The 18,407-nt window shown below is 47.3% G+C and overlaps 1 protein-coding gene across 5 annotated transcripts in view; it reads left to right on the forward strand.

The window, feature by feature from the left end:
• Bcar3 (BCAR3 adaptor protein, NSP family member) overlaps window positions 1-18,407 on the forward strand; it is a 109,568-nt gene that overhangs the window by 57,639 nt on the left and 33,522 nt on the right. The window contains exon 1 of one of the 5 annotated variants that reach the window (XM_055628148.1): window positions 4,563-4,868. The exons of the other annotated variants lie outside the window; for them this stretch is intronic. Within the exon in view, the coding sequence (XP_055484123.1) occupies window positions 4,785-4,868 (84 nt within the window). The 5' untranslated portion in view covers window positions 4,563-4,784. Of the gene's footprint in view, window positions 1-4,562; window positions 4,869-18,407 lie in introns of those variants that run through there. 5 annotated transcript variants of the gene reach the window in all.

The following is an 18,407-nucleotide window of genomic DNA, read 5'->3' on the forward strand; positions in this document are numbered from 1 at the left end:
CTGCCTTTACCAGGGTACAGGAGGTGCTTGTGGACCCAGAGCAGCCAACAAGAGCAGGCAACAACATTGCCTGGCCTCTGCCCACGAGTCCAGCTTGCATTCCTGTTTGGAGCAAGGGCTGACTCCCATTTGTGCAGAGGGTAATATGCTGGACTCTCCTCAACAGTCTTAGCTGCTCTGTCTGGCCTGAGAGAAGTTGGCCTCTTCTCCAGTCTTATCCTTTCTCAGTGGTGTCTGAGACCAGCTGTGTTTCATCAGGCCCTATGGCTCTCTGTGTGAGGGTATATGTAAGAACCACATCAGCTTCTTCCTTACAGATGCTCCTCAGCTTAGGACGGGTGATGTTCCAAGGAGCTGACCAGAAAAGGAACTTAATAGTATACCTGACCTTCCAGGCACCTCAGCTTAACCCTGACAACCCTGACTATTCAGAGCAGTTAGCCTACAGAGTGGAGAAGTCCTCTAACGCAAAGACTATTTTATAGGAACATGTTTAGCATCTCACATATTTAACCGGCTACTATTTTGAAAGCGAAATGAGGGATGAATGCTGCATTGGCTCATGTTGGAACTGTGTTTGCTCAGAATCAGACAGGACCAGACCAGGCATCTTGGGAGGCAGAGCTGTTGATAAACCTGCCTCTCTCGTCCTGCCGTCATTTTCCAGGCATTTGCCACACAGTTTTCCTGGGGAAGGGGGAGTGGGGATGGTGGTGAGACTGTGAAGAAGAAGGCCATGTTACCTTTCCCTCTTTTCAGAAAAGAGACACCAGAGGCAGAGAATTGGTTTCTTTGGCCTTGTTCCATAGCTCATTAAAGATGCTTTTGTTCACCAAAAGCCAGGTCGACAGGACTTGGTGGAAACAAAAAACAAACCACAAGCCAGAAAGGATTGTTGGTATGTGTGGGAGAGGAGACCTTCAGTGGTGTGTGTGTGTGTGTGTGTGTGTGTGTGTGTGTGTGTGTGTGTGTGTGTGTGTGGAGGTGCAGATGGATGGATGAAAGGAGGAATCTTACCATCCCCATGAGAAGCTCAGCAATGTTTATCACAATGGCTGGTGTTCATCCCAATTGATACCCTGGGCAGAGATTAGCTGGACCTTGCAGCCCGGGGCAGAGTCTTCCAGTTCACTGATCACCAAGAGCGAACCACAGGATGTCTTGACAGAGACCCAGAACGGGTCTGAGTAAGCTTGATGTCTTAGTTCTGAGGCGGGGGATGGTTGGAGGCTACAGGTAGTATTTCCCTGAACAGTGCACAGTAGATAATTGCTTCCACATTTCTCCCACCATGCCCCATCAGAGAGAGTGTCTGTCACACCGGGGAGCCTGCTTCTACTTGGGGTGGCTCTGACACGCTTAGAAAGGGGGTCCTGCACACACTTGCTCATTTCTTGAAGCCAATGGCTGCTGCCAACAGGAAGTGTGTGTCTGTTGAACAAACGTGGCTGGCAGGCCGCTCCAGTTTCCATGGTTACTGTGTAGGGCAGGTTAGTAGGGGTACTCAAGGGAAGCCTAGCATTGAGGGTGGCTCTTTTGTGTGTTTGGTGGAGGATGGGGGAACGTTCCTTTGCCAGCTGAAGCCTCTATTTTGGACAGGGTAGGGACAATGTTTGATCTGAGGAATGGGGATTTCCTGCAAGAGTCCATGTGACTACCTGGCTTGGCCCTATTTCTTACTAGGTGTTTCCCTTGGTACAAAGAAGCAAGCCTCTTAGGTGGCCCAAAGTGGGTGCTTCAAAGTACCCCAGGGCTACCCTTCCCAGAGTTCTGCCCACTGCCCCTTTCCTTCCACCAGGATTCTGCTAGAGGCTCCCTTCCCATCCACAGAAGGTCATGGTGCTTAGAAAACCGTAAGTCTGAATTGTTTGAAATTTCATTCACCAAGACATCAGTGAGAACCACTTCTCCAGGTCTCAGTATTTTTGTGTGGCTACACAAGTGACAGCTTTAATTTCACAGCTTTATGAAATATTTTATTTTGGGGTCCATGTGATCAGTTAACTGAGTTCTGCAGTTCAAAGCTGGAGTCTCTGGTCCTTTGTACTCTGCAGAATGACACACCATTCTGGTCCTCTGTTTCTTTGCAGCTAGAATGGAAGAATCGTTGGGAAGCAAATGTGAGGAATTGATCAATGTGGATAGGAGACATTGAAAAGCATAACCAGGCAGTAAAGGGCACTTTGAAATCTCATGCGATTATCATCTTTAGCTGCAAGAAGATATTATTTTAGTCTCTTCTTGGCCATTTAAAAAGAAAATTAAGATTTTTTTTTTTTCAGTACTGCTTCAGAAATTCTTTTTTGTGTGTGGAATAAAAGCAAAAATGTGTTCAGGAAACAGCTACCTTGTAAGATTAACCTGCTCTTAAATCCTGATAGAACAGTCTTTGGCCATTTTTGTAGATATTTCTTAAGTAGGGAAAGTCTCAGGTGACAGAGAAGTGACACTGCAGTGGCCCGAATGCCATTGTTCTGTTTATGTCTTGACTCTGGAGTGCTGGGTTACATAATTCTATGTATTTTATGTCCATGTTATTTGCATATTTGCTTTCAAGAATGTGTTTCTAGGGCTGGTAAGATGGCTCAATGAAGGTGCTTGCTGTGCAAGCTTGGAGTCCTGGGTTTAATCCCCAGAGCTCACCTAAAGCTGGAAGAGAAGAGCAAACATCACAGAGGTCCTCCGAGCTGTGCACATGCCACATGGTGTGAACACGCCCCGCCCCCAACCTCATAGACATACAGTGATGTATATTTTTGAAGAATACACTCTCTTTTGCTGGAGATGAGGGCCTGAATGCAGAAGCTGTTTGCTGGCTGATCTTACTGAACTTCTGTGCAGGAGTGAGGATGCTCCTTTTCCTGGGCCCAGGAAGTCTTTTTTCAGCCGGTTGGAGAGGTTTTTAGCCTGAAGGAGCTTGTCATTTCCTGCCAAGGGAATAACAGCAGTGAACTGGGTCCCCTTGGTAGAGGCTCTTGTCCTGACTGATGAGTCATCGCTGCAAAGGTACTCTGGAGACTTGCCCTTTGAACCTATCTGCCAGGAGAGCAAATAGAAAGTGCTTCCTCTTTGTTGCAAGATATAGACCCTGAAGGACAATGTTGACCCGCCAACTGGACAGACTCTGGGCTCAGCCATCTCAGAAGCGAGTTTGAGGCTCATCTAGCCATTTGATAGTTCAGGTAGACTTTTAAGGGCCTAGGAGCTCTCAGGACAGTCAAGCCTATCTCCAGTGGAGGAAGCTCCTTCTTGCAAGAAGTGAAGCCAGCCCCCTGGTTCTTCCTGAGTCTGGGGAGCCTTCAGATCGCTGGGCCCATGCTGGGCATATCCTAGGCAGAACCTCTGCCTCTCCTGGAGTGTATGAAGCCTGTGGCTCTCCATTCTTCCTGATCAGATATAGAAGCTACTCACTAGGCACTGGATAAACAATTCCCCATTTTTATAGGCAGTTCTGACCTAGGCCAAAGGCCAAGGCCTCAGAGGATTTGCTGCTAATCCCGCTGGATATTTCTCATACCTCTCTCATGCCTCATCCGGTGTTGTTCCCTTCTGGAATGAATAGGTTCTGTTTCTCCCTTGTTACAAGTTTCTGCCTGGATGAAGTTTTAGGAAACTTCTGTACACCTTGCGATCTTGAAAGGGCTGGAGCTGCTCAAAGCTGGTACATGGAATGGCAGGAGAGGAAAGAGCCATGAGTCCAAAACCTGGGCTTGATTTTAAAACAAAAAAATGTAACAGAAGAGTGGAGCATCCAATGTAACGGGAATGAATGAGGGAATCTACTGCTGTCCCCTCAAGCTGTTCTGAGGCTCTTTGTAGGCTTCTTTCCCTAGAATCTCCTAGAAAGACCTTTCTTGGTGATGTTGAATGTACCGGCTTGTGTGTGGGAGGGAGGGCAATTAAGTGAAGATGGATAATTAAAGTGAAAGACTTAAAGGGAATGCGGGGAGGAGAACAAACAGCTGGGTCAGAAGGGAGTACTCAGTCCCCATCCTGCACAGCCAGGTGGGAAGGGCATAGGCCCTTTAGGGTGTTTGCTGACAGACTTGCTAATTAAACACCAAAAGGCAGTAGGGCTTTGCTAATAACGAGGACCATGCCAGTATTATCAGCTGCAGACTGACTGCCAGGAGCATCATAATTAAAAGTAAACAGCTCTGGAGGTAGGCATGGAGACCCAGATCCTGCCTGATGTCTTAGAACTTCTAAGCTTACCTTCAGGGAAAGCCACAACCCGGTCACTTGCGGGCCACCTATCTTCAAAGGAACCTCTGTCTCACACTAGGATGGCGTGATGCATGCAACTTGCCCTGCTTCTAAAAAAGCCCTAAGTGCTGGGGTGAGAAGCAAACAAAGCCACTAGAAGCAGATTGCTGTGATGTGCTCCAGCCCTGAAAAGGGAAGGCTGCCCAGAGGGGGAGGGGGGAGGGTGGGTATAACGATTTCTGCCCGGCCTCTGAATTAGGGGACAGCTAAAAGCTAAAGCACAAGCCCTCTTCTAAGAGGGGTTAGAATTTCATCAAGTCTGGTCACATGAGAATTTCTGGCACCGTGTGCATGGCAGGCCGGACACAAGCTGGCCAGAATTGAGCGAGTGGATCGTATTGGCTTCAGCAGCCGGGGGGGAAAAAGTCACAGACTGGCCTGGGAGAAGGAGCCGACTCACTCCCTTGGCTGCTGGCTGTGGACAGGAGCCGCAGAGCGCAGGACTGGGTCCCCATCATCCACTGCCCCCTTCCTTTTAGCTTCAGTGAAGGTGTGTGGTATTTGGGACCGAAGACAAGATGCCTAAAGAATGCAACGCTTTCCACGCCCTCTCGGCCGCCCTGTGCTGTTTCTATCACCGCAAATCTTTCCTTGGAGTCAAGGTAGGTGTGGCTTGGAGATAGGATGTGCTCATCTCTGATCCTTCTGGGGCTCCAGAAGACACTAGGTTTTTAGGGGAAGTTTGCAATTTGCAAATTCCATTTGGTCTGATGGATCTTTCTGAGGCCTTGGTTGTTTTCCCACTAAGAATGTCGAATTCAGCTACAGAGAATGGGGGCTCCTTGTTTGTGTTTGGGACAAAATTCTGTTGTTCGTGACACTTTCAGGCAACCTGGGTTGACATTTTATGCCAGAGAAACCAAATATGACCAAGCCGATTTCCCTTCTCTCTCTTTGAGAGAGAAACCCCAAAATATCTCATTTTGAATTGCAGCCAGCTTCCCAAAACATTTCAGGGTTCAGAAATGTGTTTCTCTTTACTGCTTGCGTTTTAACCTTTGTGACAAGACACCAGTGCCAATAGCTTTTGCATAACCTGTCAATAGACTATGTGGGTGATTTGACTAGTTTAAACCAAGGTCTGTGTTCTATGTTGCCTGTCTATGTTGTGCTAAGAATGAATATGGACACAGGCTTTCACCAGTCTTGAGGTTTGTCAACCTTGAGAAGAACCCCACCAGCCCCAAAATGACTGCAGACCTCCGTTATTCCTGGGAAATTGGAAGCTGAAAGCTCTCAAGGAATCCAACCCCGAAGCGGAGCTGCCTCTCCCAAAGGACTGAGAAACCACAATGGGGCAATGACACTCTGTTTTTTGTTTTTCTACACAAAAACTAAACCTTGGGAAAGTGACCTATTACAGGGAGAAAGACCCAGCTGTAGGAAAGCGCCCAGTGGATGAGAAGAGCATAGGTTCCCCTGGTTCTGCTGCCTGGTTTGAGTGTTCAGGGGTACCTCTCAGCGACTCTGCAAGGTTATTTCCATGCCTCTCTGTCGAGAACTTTTGAGGGGAGCACTGAGATGTGGGTTGAACGTGTTCCTCCCAGACTTAACTGCAGAGCTCCTGCGTTATCCCAGAGCCCAGCAGGGTGCTGTAGCTTTCGACCTAAATATGGATTATTCTGGAATGGGGTAGATGATGTCATGCCATTAACAGTATTTTTTGAGTCGTCAAAGATAGACTGTGCAGTCCCAAAGGGACTCACGTACTTCAGGGATTGGCAGTAAGTTCTCCCTCGAATAGAAGTTCGTCCGAGGGCCAATTGCTGTCATTTCAGATGAGCTCAGCATTTGGTATATGGGGAATCAAGTCATGAATGTCTGGATGTCAATGAAGAGCTACTTTAATGTCCCCAAAGCCCATACAGAAGGGACTGCATAGCGGGTTAACCTGAACTATCTGTCCTCCAGTTTGGCCTTTCTTGACCTCCCCACCATAGTCAACCCTGGTAGAAACGACTTCCTTCTGCCTGTGTGTCCCATCCCACCCAGGTATGGTGAAGCTTTTGTAACATGAAGAAAGGCACTGACCCCTTCACACACCTTTTGGCCCCTCCCTGCAGCCCACAGCTAGACCATGCAGATGAGTCTCACTGTTTTGTTTGGCTTAGCCAGTTACCTGGGAAGGAAATCTGCTTGTACTTACTTCTTCGTGGAGCCGGTGTTGCCCCAACGATAGCACGGAATCATTATATTGACTCCCACTTTAATGAAGGGGCTCAGGTCGCGCTGCTCATAATTACTTTCCGTCGCAATTAGAATCTCAAAATTAAAATGGGATTGATTCCCTGATAACAAGGCGGAAATGCTGCTCTAGTTTGACCACGTATGCTGGCTGTTTCCCTTGGCGTGAATTTCTCATACCCAAAATAACACTGCGGTAGCCATGGTAACTTTCCATTTGGTCTAATCCATATCATCTCAGGAGAGAGTAGAGTGTTATTAATAGTGTTGGTTGTATGGGAAGAAAACTAAAAATATGAAAGTTCCTTGGTAGCATAGGAGACCAATCACACAATTGCACTGTGGGAATATCTTGCTTGCAGAGAGGCCTTACAGAATTTAGCATGTTGTTAGGGGCCTCATGGACTTGGATGCAAAGACCATGGGAAGGAATGATGTGGGAGGTTAAAGCAGAGAGAGGAATCAGTGCTGAACATCCATTGCAGGCCCCCATCAAGAGAAGGTGAGAGAGATGTTCCAGCCAGGCAGAACAGTATAATGCTAACATCCCAAAGCACACTAGGCACCTATTTCAGAAAAGACCAGGGAATCTTCAGTCTGTTGGAAAAAAGAAAGTCTTTTACTTAAGCCCATCCGGTGGAGGGAAGGTGATAAAAAAGAGGTTCCAGATCCATGCTATCAACTAGGCACACTCAGATTCAGGAGTCCTTGACTGTTGAGTGTAGCTGGGTCCATGCCCACGTGCGAACATTTTTTAGGTGGGTGGACCTGGGAACAGTGGTAAAGTAACAAATGACAATTGAGGTGTGATTCCAGACTTCAGAAGACTTGCCACAGAAGGCTAGGCCATGCTGTCATTGAGTTACTTTTGCAACAGGCTTTCCTATGTCTTGATGTTTCATGGGTTGTTTCCTCAGAATAAGTTCTGTGAACTGGGCAGGGTAATAGTTTACATTTTCCATAGAGAAGAGGCTGAGCTTCAGAAACAGCCTGTCTACAACCAATCTGGTGAGCATCGGGAAGAGAAGCCAGATGTTCTAGCCTGAACATCTTAATTCTTTCTACAATGCCATATAAGGAGACTTGAAGTCTGACCCAAGATGCTGCCGTGTATATTAATACTTCATTTTGCATTGCAGTTGGGAAAGATATTTTAAGAAGGATATTGTGTGCATGGTACCTGTGCATGTTTAGAGGAGATAATTATTTAAAAATAAAACAAACAACTATTTCCGGTTGCCCAGGATTTAGATGGATGAAGAAGAGGGTCAGATGGGGAAGGCATTCCAGTCCTGGAGAGCAGCAGACTCCATCCATAGCTTGAGGTATAAAAGGCGTTAGTGGAAGCAGTGTGGCCAGATCTAGTCTGAGCAGAAAGTTCACAGAGAGGCTCAGTTCGTAACGTGGCAGGAGACAGCAGTGAGAATGAGGAAGAAGCCTCCCTCCAGCTCTGTCCTGCCAGGAGTTCACTAACGCCATCTCTCATCCTGCGTACGTCCTTAGTTCAGCTAAACAGTAATTGACTATGGGACCTTTGTGTATCTGGCCTTTGCCAGCTGCTTTGGCCCTAGTAGTTAGACCCAGTCCCTACTCTGAGGAAGGTTGTGGTCCAATCAGAGAGGACTGTTGCCGTGCTGGACAGGTGTTTATTGACAGGCTGAAAGGAACCTCATTTACCAGTGATCTGGTAGCATGTGCCTTGACTCTCCAGAGGGACGTACCTGGTGTAGTCTATGCTGGAGCGTGAGCAGCAGTGGAGGCTCCTCAGGGAGACAGGCCTCAGCTAAGCCTAGAAGAGTTAGTAGACGGTATCCTGAGAAGAGATGACATTCTGGGTAGAGGAAGGTGTGTCCGAAAAAACTTAGACATGGCAGCCAGATGTGGGCAGGGAGATAGCAGGCCAGCCAGTAGCAGATAGCACACTGTGTCCCTTAGGAAGCTGCAGAAGGACTTTGGTTAAGAAAGCATGAAAGCCCCCATTTTGGAGGCTGGCAACGGGATCCCATTACTTCTGGCCCACTTGTCTCTGATGGTTGATATTTTTGCTTGTGTGTAGGTGGAGGGGGTATTTGTATATAAGAGGGAGAGAGATAGAAAGAGAGAGACAGAGAGAGCCGAACTCACCATCATACCAGCATCTGGTCCTATGGAAGGAGAAATCTAAGAGATAGAAACTACCACACAAGTGTTGAAATGCTCCCCGTCCAAAAGAGTGTAAACAGAGGAATGGGGTATAGAGAGTATATGGATAAACAGACCAGAAAGGCTTGATTAAGAACAAGCCGTTCCGTCCAGCCCAGCTCTTGTCCATGAGTTGCCGTGCTTAGGAGGAACTGCCAGTGCAGATACTTCTACGCTGGGACTGAGCTGTCTCCACATCATCAAGTGTTGCCGTCTAGTGCAAAGGTCTTAAACTGTGTTAGGGATCTCATTTGGACTGTCATTCTTTCATCTTCTCCCTTGGGGGAGATTTGGAGCCCACTGCATCGATGTTTCAGCTCAGAATGTCACATTGGCCATCCACGGAGGGCCAGGTGCTTGGCACTTAGTTTCATTTGAAAGTGCTTTTCTCCTAAGACGAGTATGGTGGAGTGAAGGTCCCACGCATTCTCCCTGTAGCTGATTTTTTGGTCTATGTTACCTGGATAGCCTGAGTACGAGTGACATATCCTGGTACTGATGGTGGCCCTGTTGCCTTTGTATGGGTGCAGACACATGGTCAGCACAAACTGCTAAGGCTGGGAAGATCCACGGAGGAAGAATCTTTCCAAGCAACTCAGCCTCTCCTCCTGGTGGGGGCTAGTTGCTCATTTATGCCCCCAGGCCTTAAACTGAAAGGCCCAGCATAGCATCTTTGTAAAAAGAGCCCTTTTAGCACATTCCATGAGCATCTGGGAGCTGCAGGCATCTGGCTTCAGTGTCAGAGCAGGCGTGACGAGGGGCTGTGTCCCTGTGCTCCCTAACTGAAGAGCCTAGATCCCTGCCGATGACTTCTTTTTGTTGGAGAAACCAGAGTGGGATCAGGGGCAGGGTTGGGACCCTGGGAAAGCCCTGTCTGGGGCTTCAAGCAACTGGTGGACTGCAGAGTTGGCCTGAGCCAAGCACTGTGATGGCACCGAAGGGGTCAAAGAGGGATGTGTGTGTGTGCAGAGAAAGGACATCAGCCTAGAACTTTGAGAGGAAGTAGAGAAGACTAAGGTCAGGAGAACAATGGAGAGGCCTCTCTGCCGTGACCAGGGTAAGAGGTTACCAGGACACTCACGGCTGAGCGTCAGGCCCTGCGGCTGGGGCTATAGACATTGTTGAGGATGGCCCAGTGCATTTTAACCGACAAGCAGAGAGGAAGGAAGTGTGTCGTAGGGTTGGGTGCCACAGTGGCATCTCTGTCGTCAACTGTCACAGCCCCAGGAACTGTTGTTGCTCTCCGGCTCTGGTCATGAGAATGTGCCAACTTACTGTCTAGCTCACGAAGCCTATAATCAGTGTGTTAATTTTTGTGGCGAAGAACTTTTTTTTTTTCTTGTTCCTACTGTAGATACTTGCATGCTTTTATAAAGATGGTTACATGTAAAGGAATGACTATCCCAAATCCTGGCTTCCCGCTAAGGGCCTGGAGGGACCATCAGCAGGCTCCTATCCTGAGCTCATCTGTTCCACCCAGGCCCACTTACCCTCTGAATCTAGTCCTAGAGTGTATTAGGGAAACAGAGGGTTAGGGTCCCATCTCAAAGGAGCCTCTCTAGCTGCTGGGCCATGGCTACACAGCCATTTCTCTCCATCCCTACGGTAAGTGTAAAGAAAAGAAGAAAGAAGGAAGACAGAGAGCCCACCACAGGTTATTGTGACATCCTAGAGGCTTTAATGCCAGCCCTGGACAGAGAACTTCTTAGAAGAGGTAACAGTACAAGCATGTGTGTGAGGGAGAAAAAACATCAGTCGAGAACTCTGAGAGAAAAGGAGATCAGATGGAGGAGGGAAGGGAAAGGGAGGGGACAGCAGAGCCCACAGGCTTGAGGAAGGACACACCCCACGGAGGAGCTGGGATGAGGAAGATTTGAAGGTTGGTCTCTGTGAGCTGAGTGTGTGGAGCATCAAAGCCCCTCCCACAGACCCCTCCCGCCTTCCATCAGTTCTGCGCCCTTGATCAGCTCATGCTCATGTCCCTGTTGTCCTTTTAAATACTATCAAACACAAGCTACCGAGCCTCTTGTCTGCCTTCCCCCTTCCACCATGCTTTTCCCTCAACTCCAACTCTTTCCAGGTCTCACTTCATTCCTGCAGCTTACGAGGGTGAAGTCCCTTGACCCTGACCCAGGCCTGTCCTGTCACTCATGCTCCTCAAGAGCTCCCCTCCCTTAGTCCCTCCTCTCCCTGGGAAACTTTAACGTCTCCTCTACTTTCTCCCCTGGCTTGGAAACATGCTCTGGTCTTCCCGGTCTAGAAGCCATCCTTACTTCCTCACATACACTGCTCAGCCCCTTTACTGATGACCCATACATGACCAAATCTGGTGACTGCTGTCTAAATGGTCTGATTGGAACTCCCTACAACACTTGACAGTGACAGTCATTTCTTCCCAAAGCTCTTCTCTTCCAGCCTCCAGGAGACCAAGCCCTTCTTGATCTCCTTCTTAGCCAGCCCCACATTCTCTACTTGGGTTTCTTTCTAGTTTACCTCTTAAAAACCAGTATCCTAGCCGGGTGCGGTAGCACATGCCTGTACTCCCAGCACTCTGGGAGGCAGAGGTAGGTGGCTTGCTCTGAGTTCAAGGCCAGCCTGGTCTCCAAAGTGAGTCTAGGATAGCCAAGGCTACACAGAGAAACCCCGTCTCGAAAAACAAAACATCAACAAACAAACAAACAATCCCCCGATATCCCCAGCTTTCTTCTCATGCTGTATTTCATTTCTGAGGTGGGAGCTGAGCTAGGCTCTTCTTCGTGGAGGATCCCCAAGTTGGGTGTCTAGTGAGCCCATCTCCACAGTGCCCCATGGCCCAGTGAACAACCCCATTTAGATGTCACAGCAGAACCCCGGGCCCTCCACCTTCTTCCGCAGACCTGTTTGCCTCGATCTTGTGTTTCTACATTGGGCATTGTGACTCATGCTTCCTCTCAGGGTACTTATGCTCCTTCCCTTGTTCACTTTCCACATGTAATCACTCGATAAGGTTTCACCGCCTAAACATAGCTCCCGTTGGTTTCTTCCCTTCTGTTTCCACCGCCACTGTGTTAATTCAGGCCTCATTATCTCTCGCCAGATTTCCTCAGTAGCTTCCCAACTGGTCTCCTAAGCCTTCAGAGAACATTGACATTTCCAGAGGAGGCGGTGCATTCCCACCTTTGGACAAATCTAAGTGCTAGTTTCTACACGGTCCCATCTTGTTTGGCTCAAACATCTCCGTGGCTTCAACATACTCCTGGTTCTGGTCAGGTGGGAATTCTGGCTATCCAATGCACATTCCCGATCCAGACTGTGAAGGGGTCTATTCTGAGGCTGCATAAGCTGGTGTAAATGGACACTGAGAAATGAGCATAAGAGAAATTCTGGATCTGGTTCTCTGGGAAGTGGACTGAGGAATATCTGACCTGTCATCTCTGGATATACAAGCCTCATAAAGTTTCAGTTGCTTCTAGCAGCCCTGATGGTTCCCTAAGTGCTCGGCACAGGCTAAGCATTCCCAGATGTAGTCTTTAGAGGTACTTCGGATGACGTTTGCTCTAGGCGTCAAACTACCCTCATTCAATAAGTCTGAGCAAATCGTGAAACACAAGGCCCCAATGATGCTCCTCTCGTGACATATGAATACGCTCATTAGCTGTTATCTCCCAGGCATGTCATGAGGCTTTGTCTGAGATCTTAGTTGCATTTGTGCTGCCTGCTCCATTCAGACCGCACAGATCTCAGCTCTCTGTTTCTTTTCAAACATCTAGTGTAATGTTTATATCTTTAAAATAGTCCATTAAATAAGATTTATGGTTGCCAAGTGGCCTGAGCTCCTCTGGGAGATATATATCTTTGAAAGTGATCAGTGAGTTCTATGTTGAAAGTAGTAGAGTTGCTACAGGGGCCTAAACCCATCTTGTGACTAATAGTTTGGCCTTCCTGAAAGCACTGATGTATTATGTCCTATCCCAGATAAGGTGTCTAAGACACTTGTTAGTCATGGTACTATTTTGGAGAGAGAATTTGAAGGTTATTTAGTCCATATTTCACACCAAAAGACTATCTGAATCTTTCCCCTTTTCCCTCTCTGTATTGGCACATCTCAGTTTTGTTTCTAGTTAAATCTCCCAGTGCCTTTCAACTGTGATACATTTCATTGATTCATCAAAACTCCACTCAAGATGAATTAGGAAAAGGATGGTGTTAGAATTAAGTTGATTTTTATTTTTATGACATTCCTCACTGAAGGGCAAATAGGACATCTATTTTGGTTAAAAGCTACATTCTAAATTATGTATAATTTACATCAAGATGCTGAATCAATGATGTTAAATTACCACTGATCAAAAATTCTGGCTCATATCTTATACTCTGAGTGCCGGTCAGCTGGTCTTCAGGCCCTCTTGCCACGGTCCACCTCAGCCCAGCAGTCTGTTGTTTTCATTCTCTGCAGACCTCTACAAAGCACTGCTATTTGTGAATGCAAATCTCACAAATTAGTTATCGACGTCTCATCCATACTGTCTATTTCCACACACACACACCAACCCTGTATGAGAGAGAAGTATTGTGGAAGTCTCCTGAGGGCGTGGTAAAAGGGACCAAAATGACTTAGAGGGGGTTTTGTGGACCAAACTGGTACTCAGCTTTCATTTTGAGCGTATCACGTCATTAGCCCATTACATGATTAAGTGTAACCGTGCGACCTTCGACCATATATGTGGCCCTGGGTTTCTCTGTGGGAATCAGAATGCAGGGCTGCCTTGAGGGGTGATTTGGGTATGCACTCCATTTCAGGGCACTTCTGAAATCATCGTGGAAATCTGATGGACTTAGAAGTTCCCCGCCCTGGTCCCCAAGCAGGGCAATGTGCTAACAAACAGCCTATTGAAAATCTCCTAGTTTATTGGTTAACAGAGAAAGGCAAGATGCCACCACCTGGAGCTGAGCTCTGAGTGGACTAGGGTAAATAACTTTGTCAAACGTAAGCCATACGACTGGCCCACCTTCAGGCCAAGGGGGAAGGAGACCTTGGAGTAGATGGAGTCAGTGAGCAGTTTTGCCCATGTTTGTCGAGTTTGGGGGTTTACTGCTTTTTTTTTTTTTTTTTTTTTTTTTTTCTGAAGCTTAGCTGCCCCAGTCTTCAGTCTGAAATCAATCTCCTTCAGTTTGGCGGGTGGGGAGGGGGAGGCTTTTCAGTCCCTTGATGGTTCATCAGAATAAAACTGGGCAGCTAAAGTAGTAGCTTCCTGATCCTGCAGGGTGGGAATGCGCAGAGGAGACCTTGCCCAGAGGATGAGTGTGGATGAAAGGCAGAGGCAGTCTAGCATCAAAGAGAGCCGTGGGCTCCGATCAGAGTGACTCTAATGTAATTAGTTTGGATGTAGGATTAAGTTCCTGCTTGCAGGGTGCTCTACTTCAAAACGCCAATCCGCAAAAATTGCAATTAAATTAGTCTCTTTAGTCTGTGCACAGGAGCAGGAGAATTTTAATGGGTGATTCTCAGAAGCTTGACAAGCAGAGCTCTGTAGAGAGCCTCTTCTTAGTTCCTATGCATGGCATCTGAGCCTCTTTTGATAAGAGTTTGATAAGTTTGGGTAATGAATAAAATGAAATCTCTTGGACTTCGGCTCTCTGGGGGTTTTGATGGTTTTCCTGTCTGCAAGAACATCTGATGGTCCTTGTAATCACCATTCGTCTGAGAAAGGGAAAATTGCGTACAGTAGGAAAACGAAGCATCTTAATTTAACTGAAAATTGCAAATCAGTTTTTGATGGCGCTGGAGTGGGGGTCTGCTCTGTGGGGTGATAAACTGCATGGGCTGAATTATAAGATGGGGAAATGGCAAGAGCCTGTCTCTGCAGAGTCTGTCCAAGATGAGATTTTTTTTGGGGGGGAAGGGGATAAGGGAATTCAAAAGAGAGTGATGTCTTCAAGATGCTTAAATATTAGCAGCACATTAATGAAAAAACTAGCTGAGATTTTTATGGTCTCTTTCATGCTGATCCCTTTCTCAGAAGGGGCCAGAAACCTCTACTGAACTCATAAGAGACTCCTGCGGGCTTCTGCACTACCCCTGGCCAGTTTTTAAATACCTTGTCTCCTCAAAGAGACAGAGACCACTTCCAGACATGGAGTCCTGCCACCATGACATTGGTGCCCCTCTAGGCAGGAAGGCAGCAGGGCCAGCCACTCTGGGGCCTGGGCTTCCATGAAGACAGTGGGACGGAGACTACCAAACTGTTTTGAGGTGACCTCCTATTTGTTTCTGTAGACTTGTAGCCATCAGGGTGATGTGGGTTAGGAAGCTGCCATGGAGGCTGTGTTACAGAGCTATGGGGGGGATCTCAAAGAGTAGGGGGCCTAAGTAAGGCCAGAGGTGATCACCACCCAATACCCAAAGGTGCCAGGGTTCCAGAGATACGCTCATGGAATGCCCTGGGTGAGCTATAATAAAGCACCTTTTCCTTAACACCCTTCATTGCCATCCGCCAGGCAATGGTAATCTTCAGTAGACAAATCTGCCATGGCTGTATGACCAAGCACCTGCTTCAACGCAATGCCATGATCCCGCCCACATCCCGAACCATAAGCCAAGCCGCCATGTACCCAATGGGCCAGAAGAGGCCAGGGATGTTTTGGGGATTTCTGTACTAAATGGAAAGGTAAACTCTGAATCTGCTCTTTTTCTCTTTGATCCCCCCCCCCCCCGCCAAAGTGAATTGTGGATTTTAGTAAGAGTTTTGGCGTCAGTCACCATTACGAACACAAGAAACTTCTCTGGGCCCGGAGAGGGTCTGCACACCTGGTTCAGAAGTAGGAGGGGTGGATCCATGATTTATCTTTGGACTTTATTCTTTAGTGTGTGTGCAGGGAAGCGGGAAGTAGGTGTGTACATGCCATGGCGCTTGTGTGGAGGTCAGAGGACAGCTTGAGGAGGGGCTCAGTTCTCCCCTTCCGCCTTGTTGGAACTCAAGCCGTCAGGATTAGTGATAACCTTCTCCTCCTGAGCCCGGATGGAGCTCCCTTGCAGGGTTACAATGAAGTATTTTTAGGCAAGCCTCAAAGGCAGCTGGCTTCCACAGGAGGTGAAACAAAACGGATACACTGTCACACACATACACAATCACAGTTCAGACTGACTCACAGTTCAGATTGACACATCCCAGGGCTTGAACTAAAGGTTGCCTGTCCTGGAAGCTGTAGATCTAGATTTCATTGGCTGTGGGGAGAGTTAAGGATTGTGGAAATAGTTTGAATTTTTTTTTTTTTTTGTGGGAGTTTATGACCCATTTAGACAGTGTTTTGATTGTGAAAATACCATCTGGGTCTTTAAGTCATTTATGGGGCTGGAGAGGCGGCTCAGCCGTTAGAAGAAGCTAAGCCCACAGCTAAGTCATGTGTGTCTACTTTGGACTTTGGCTTTAAACATGGCCAGTTTGAAATTCAACAGAAGAAAGGGGTTCCAGGGAGCCGGGTTGCTGAATTCTGCAAGGAACATCATGGTTAGGTGGGGTTCTTGCAAGATAATCACAAAAGCGGAGCTGAGATTTGTGGGCTGGCTATCCAAGATGGACTTTTGTGGAAGGTTTAACTTTTCCTCCTCTGTTTAAGACATTTATCGGGGATAGTGATGTCCTGTTTCGTGTCACAGTGGGTCTTGTCAGAGTTTAGAGAAGCAGAGATGAATCTGGTCATCCTGAATCTCTGCCTTGCCCCAGCTTGGGTGGCCTGGTGAAGTATCAACTATGCCTCAGGATTCTTACCTGAGCTCCAGGGAAGACAGAGTGCACTTAGAAATTAGACCGATCTTACACAGTGAGCTAGAACTATGGTCAGACCTATCAAATTTCTGAGTATTGTTCCTGGGTAAGATTTCTTTAAAAACCCTGGCCTGTGGAGTTGTTTGGTACAAGTTGAGGAGAGGCCTCCACTGCCGCCGATGACTCCCTTAATCTAATAAACTGTTCCAAGGCTGAAGAAAGGAAGCTTTTGTGTGAGATCCCTAATGGCATTCTGGGTGTTGTGGCCAGATACTCCAAAGCAGAACCTAAGAGTCCAGCTGCCTGCCTGCCGGTCCATTCTCCTCTCCTTTCCCCATCCCTCCCTTCCCCCCTTTCCCTCTGCATGCACACAGTCCCTCCTCCACCTCCTCCATCTTCTTTGTTTCTAATAATTTAATTTACAGCCTTGATCATAAAGTGAATGACCAGGAATGTATCTTTTTTTTTTTTTTTTTTTTTTGTGAAAATTCAGCAAGATTTTCTTTTCTTTTCTGTTTTTAACCAACTATATGTTCAAGGCTCAGAAGAAGGCATAATTCACACTAGGGATTCTCAGCTGTGCACACATCTCAAAACTTCCTTACACTCTTGTGAAGCTCTGCCATCTGTGTGTCTGTGCCCTTAAGTCACCTGGTGCCAACTGTATGTGTGCATCAAGGCTGGTATCCGTGAGTCAGGCTGCTTATCACCAAGGATGGCTTATCAGTGACCAGCCTCATCTGCACACAGAGAACATTTACTGACCTCCCCCCAAGAATTGCTGGCTTTGAACTTGAACAAACAGACTAAACAAAGTTGTACCTAAGTAGAGATTACATTGTCTAACAGCTGGTTTTTACTTTTCTATTCCATTAGAACTAATTTATCTGAGGAGAGAGATGGCTCATTGGGTGAAGGCACTTGCTGCCAAGCTTGATAATTTGAGTTTGATCTCTAGAACCCACACAATGAAAAAGAAACCAAGTTGTCCTCTGACCCACACACCGTCAATCAGTCAATCAATGTAATTTTAAACATTTTTACTGATTTCTTAAAGGTCAGGTCTCTAAAACTTCCTGGTGGATTTTATTTGTAGTTTAAGTTCAAAGTCTTTGATAAAAATAAACGTTTTGCATTCATTGCTAAGACTCACCTTTGAAAGAAGTTTCTGGCTCCATACAGAGCAAGTATCTGTCTGGACCACTTATGGAACTGAGTTCTTTGTGAGTATTAGATTGTTTTGTGAAGAGGGAGTTCTCATCTCTGAGTGCCAGAGAACAATTCAGAATCTACCTAAGGTGACTGGTCTTTGACAAGCATGCAAACTCAGTGGCAAGAACAAACCAACAAAAAAAAACTACCACGTGGAAGGTGAGCAGATGAGTGAGCACGGTCCTGTCTCTGGCAGAAAGTGTCCGCTCAGGCACTGTGTATGAGGTGAGACCCTGAGACTGGTTCTAACGCCCTGAGGGCCTCTCATACAGCTGCCTGCAGTCCACTCCGGCTTAGTAATTAGCTTAGCCCATCCCGAACCTTGTCTAACTCCCTCTGGCTACTCCCAGTCCGAATCCTGGACTCCAGCTGGGCTGCAGAGTCAGGACCTCCCCAGGTGTGCCAGTCTGTCCATCCGAGGCACAGAGAGAGACACACAGGAGACTGTGTATTCAGAGAGCCATGGAGCAGGGGTCCTGCATGAGGACATAACAGCAAGTTAGTTTGCGGCCTTATAGGAGAAAACTGGGTTTTATCTGTAGGTGACTGTGAGCCCTTGGAGACCTAGCCAATATTTCCCAAGGCCTTGATAACTGTAGACCCAAGTAAGAGCCTGAAATTTTAACGCAAATCTGGGGGCCTTGGACCCCACTTTGTTGTTCACGCCCATCTTCCCCATCGCTTAGTTCTCTGCCAGTATCCTCAATACTCATACCCTTTCATGATCTCCGTCTCCTGACAAGTTCAGAGCTGATCGCAGCAAGTTAGCAGGTTCTGCACGTGGCTTCAGCTTGTGGAGCTGTAAGGAGCATAAGATGG

The sequence above is a fragment of the Psammomys obesus genome, unplaced genomic scaffold (genome assembly GCF_907164565.1).
Source record: "Psammomys obesus unplaced genomic scaffold, mPsaObe1.curated_primary_1811, whole genome shotgun sequence".
NCBI classification, from domain to species: Eukaryota; Metazoa; Chordata; class Mammalia; order Rodentia; family Muridae; genus Psammomys; species Psammomys obesus.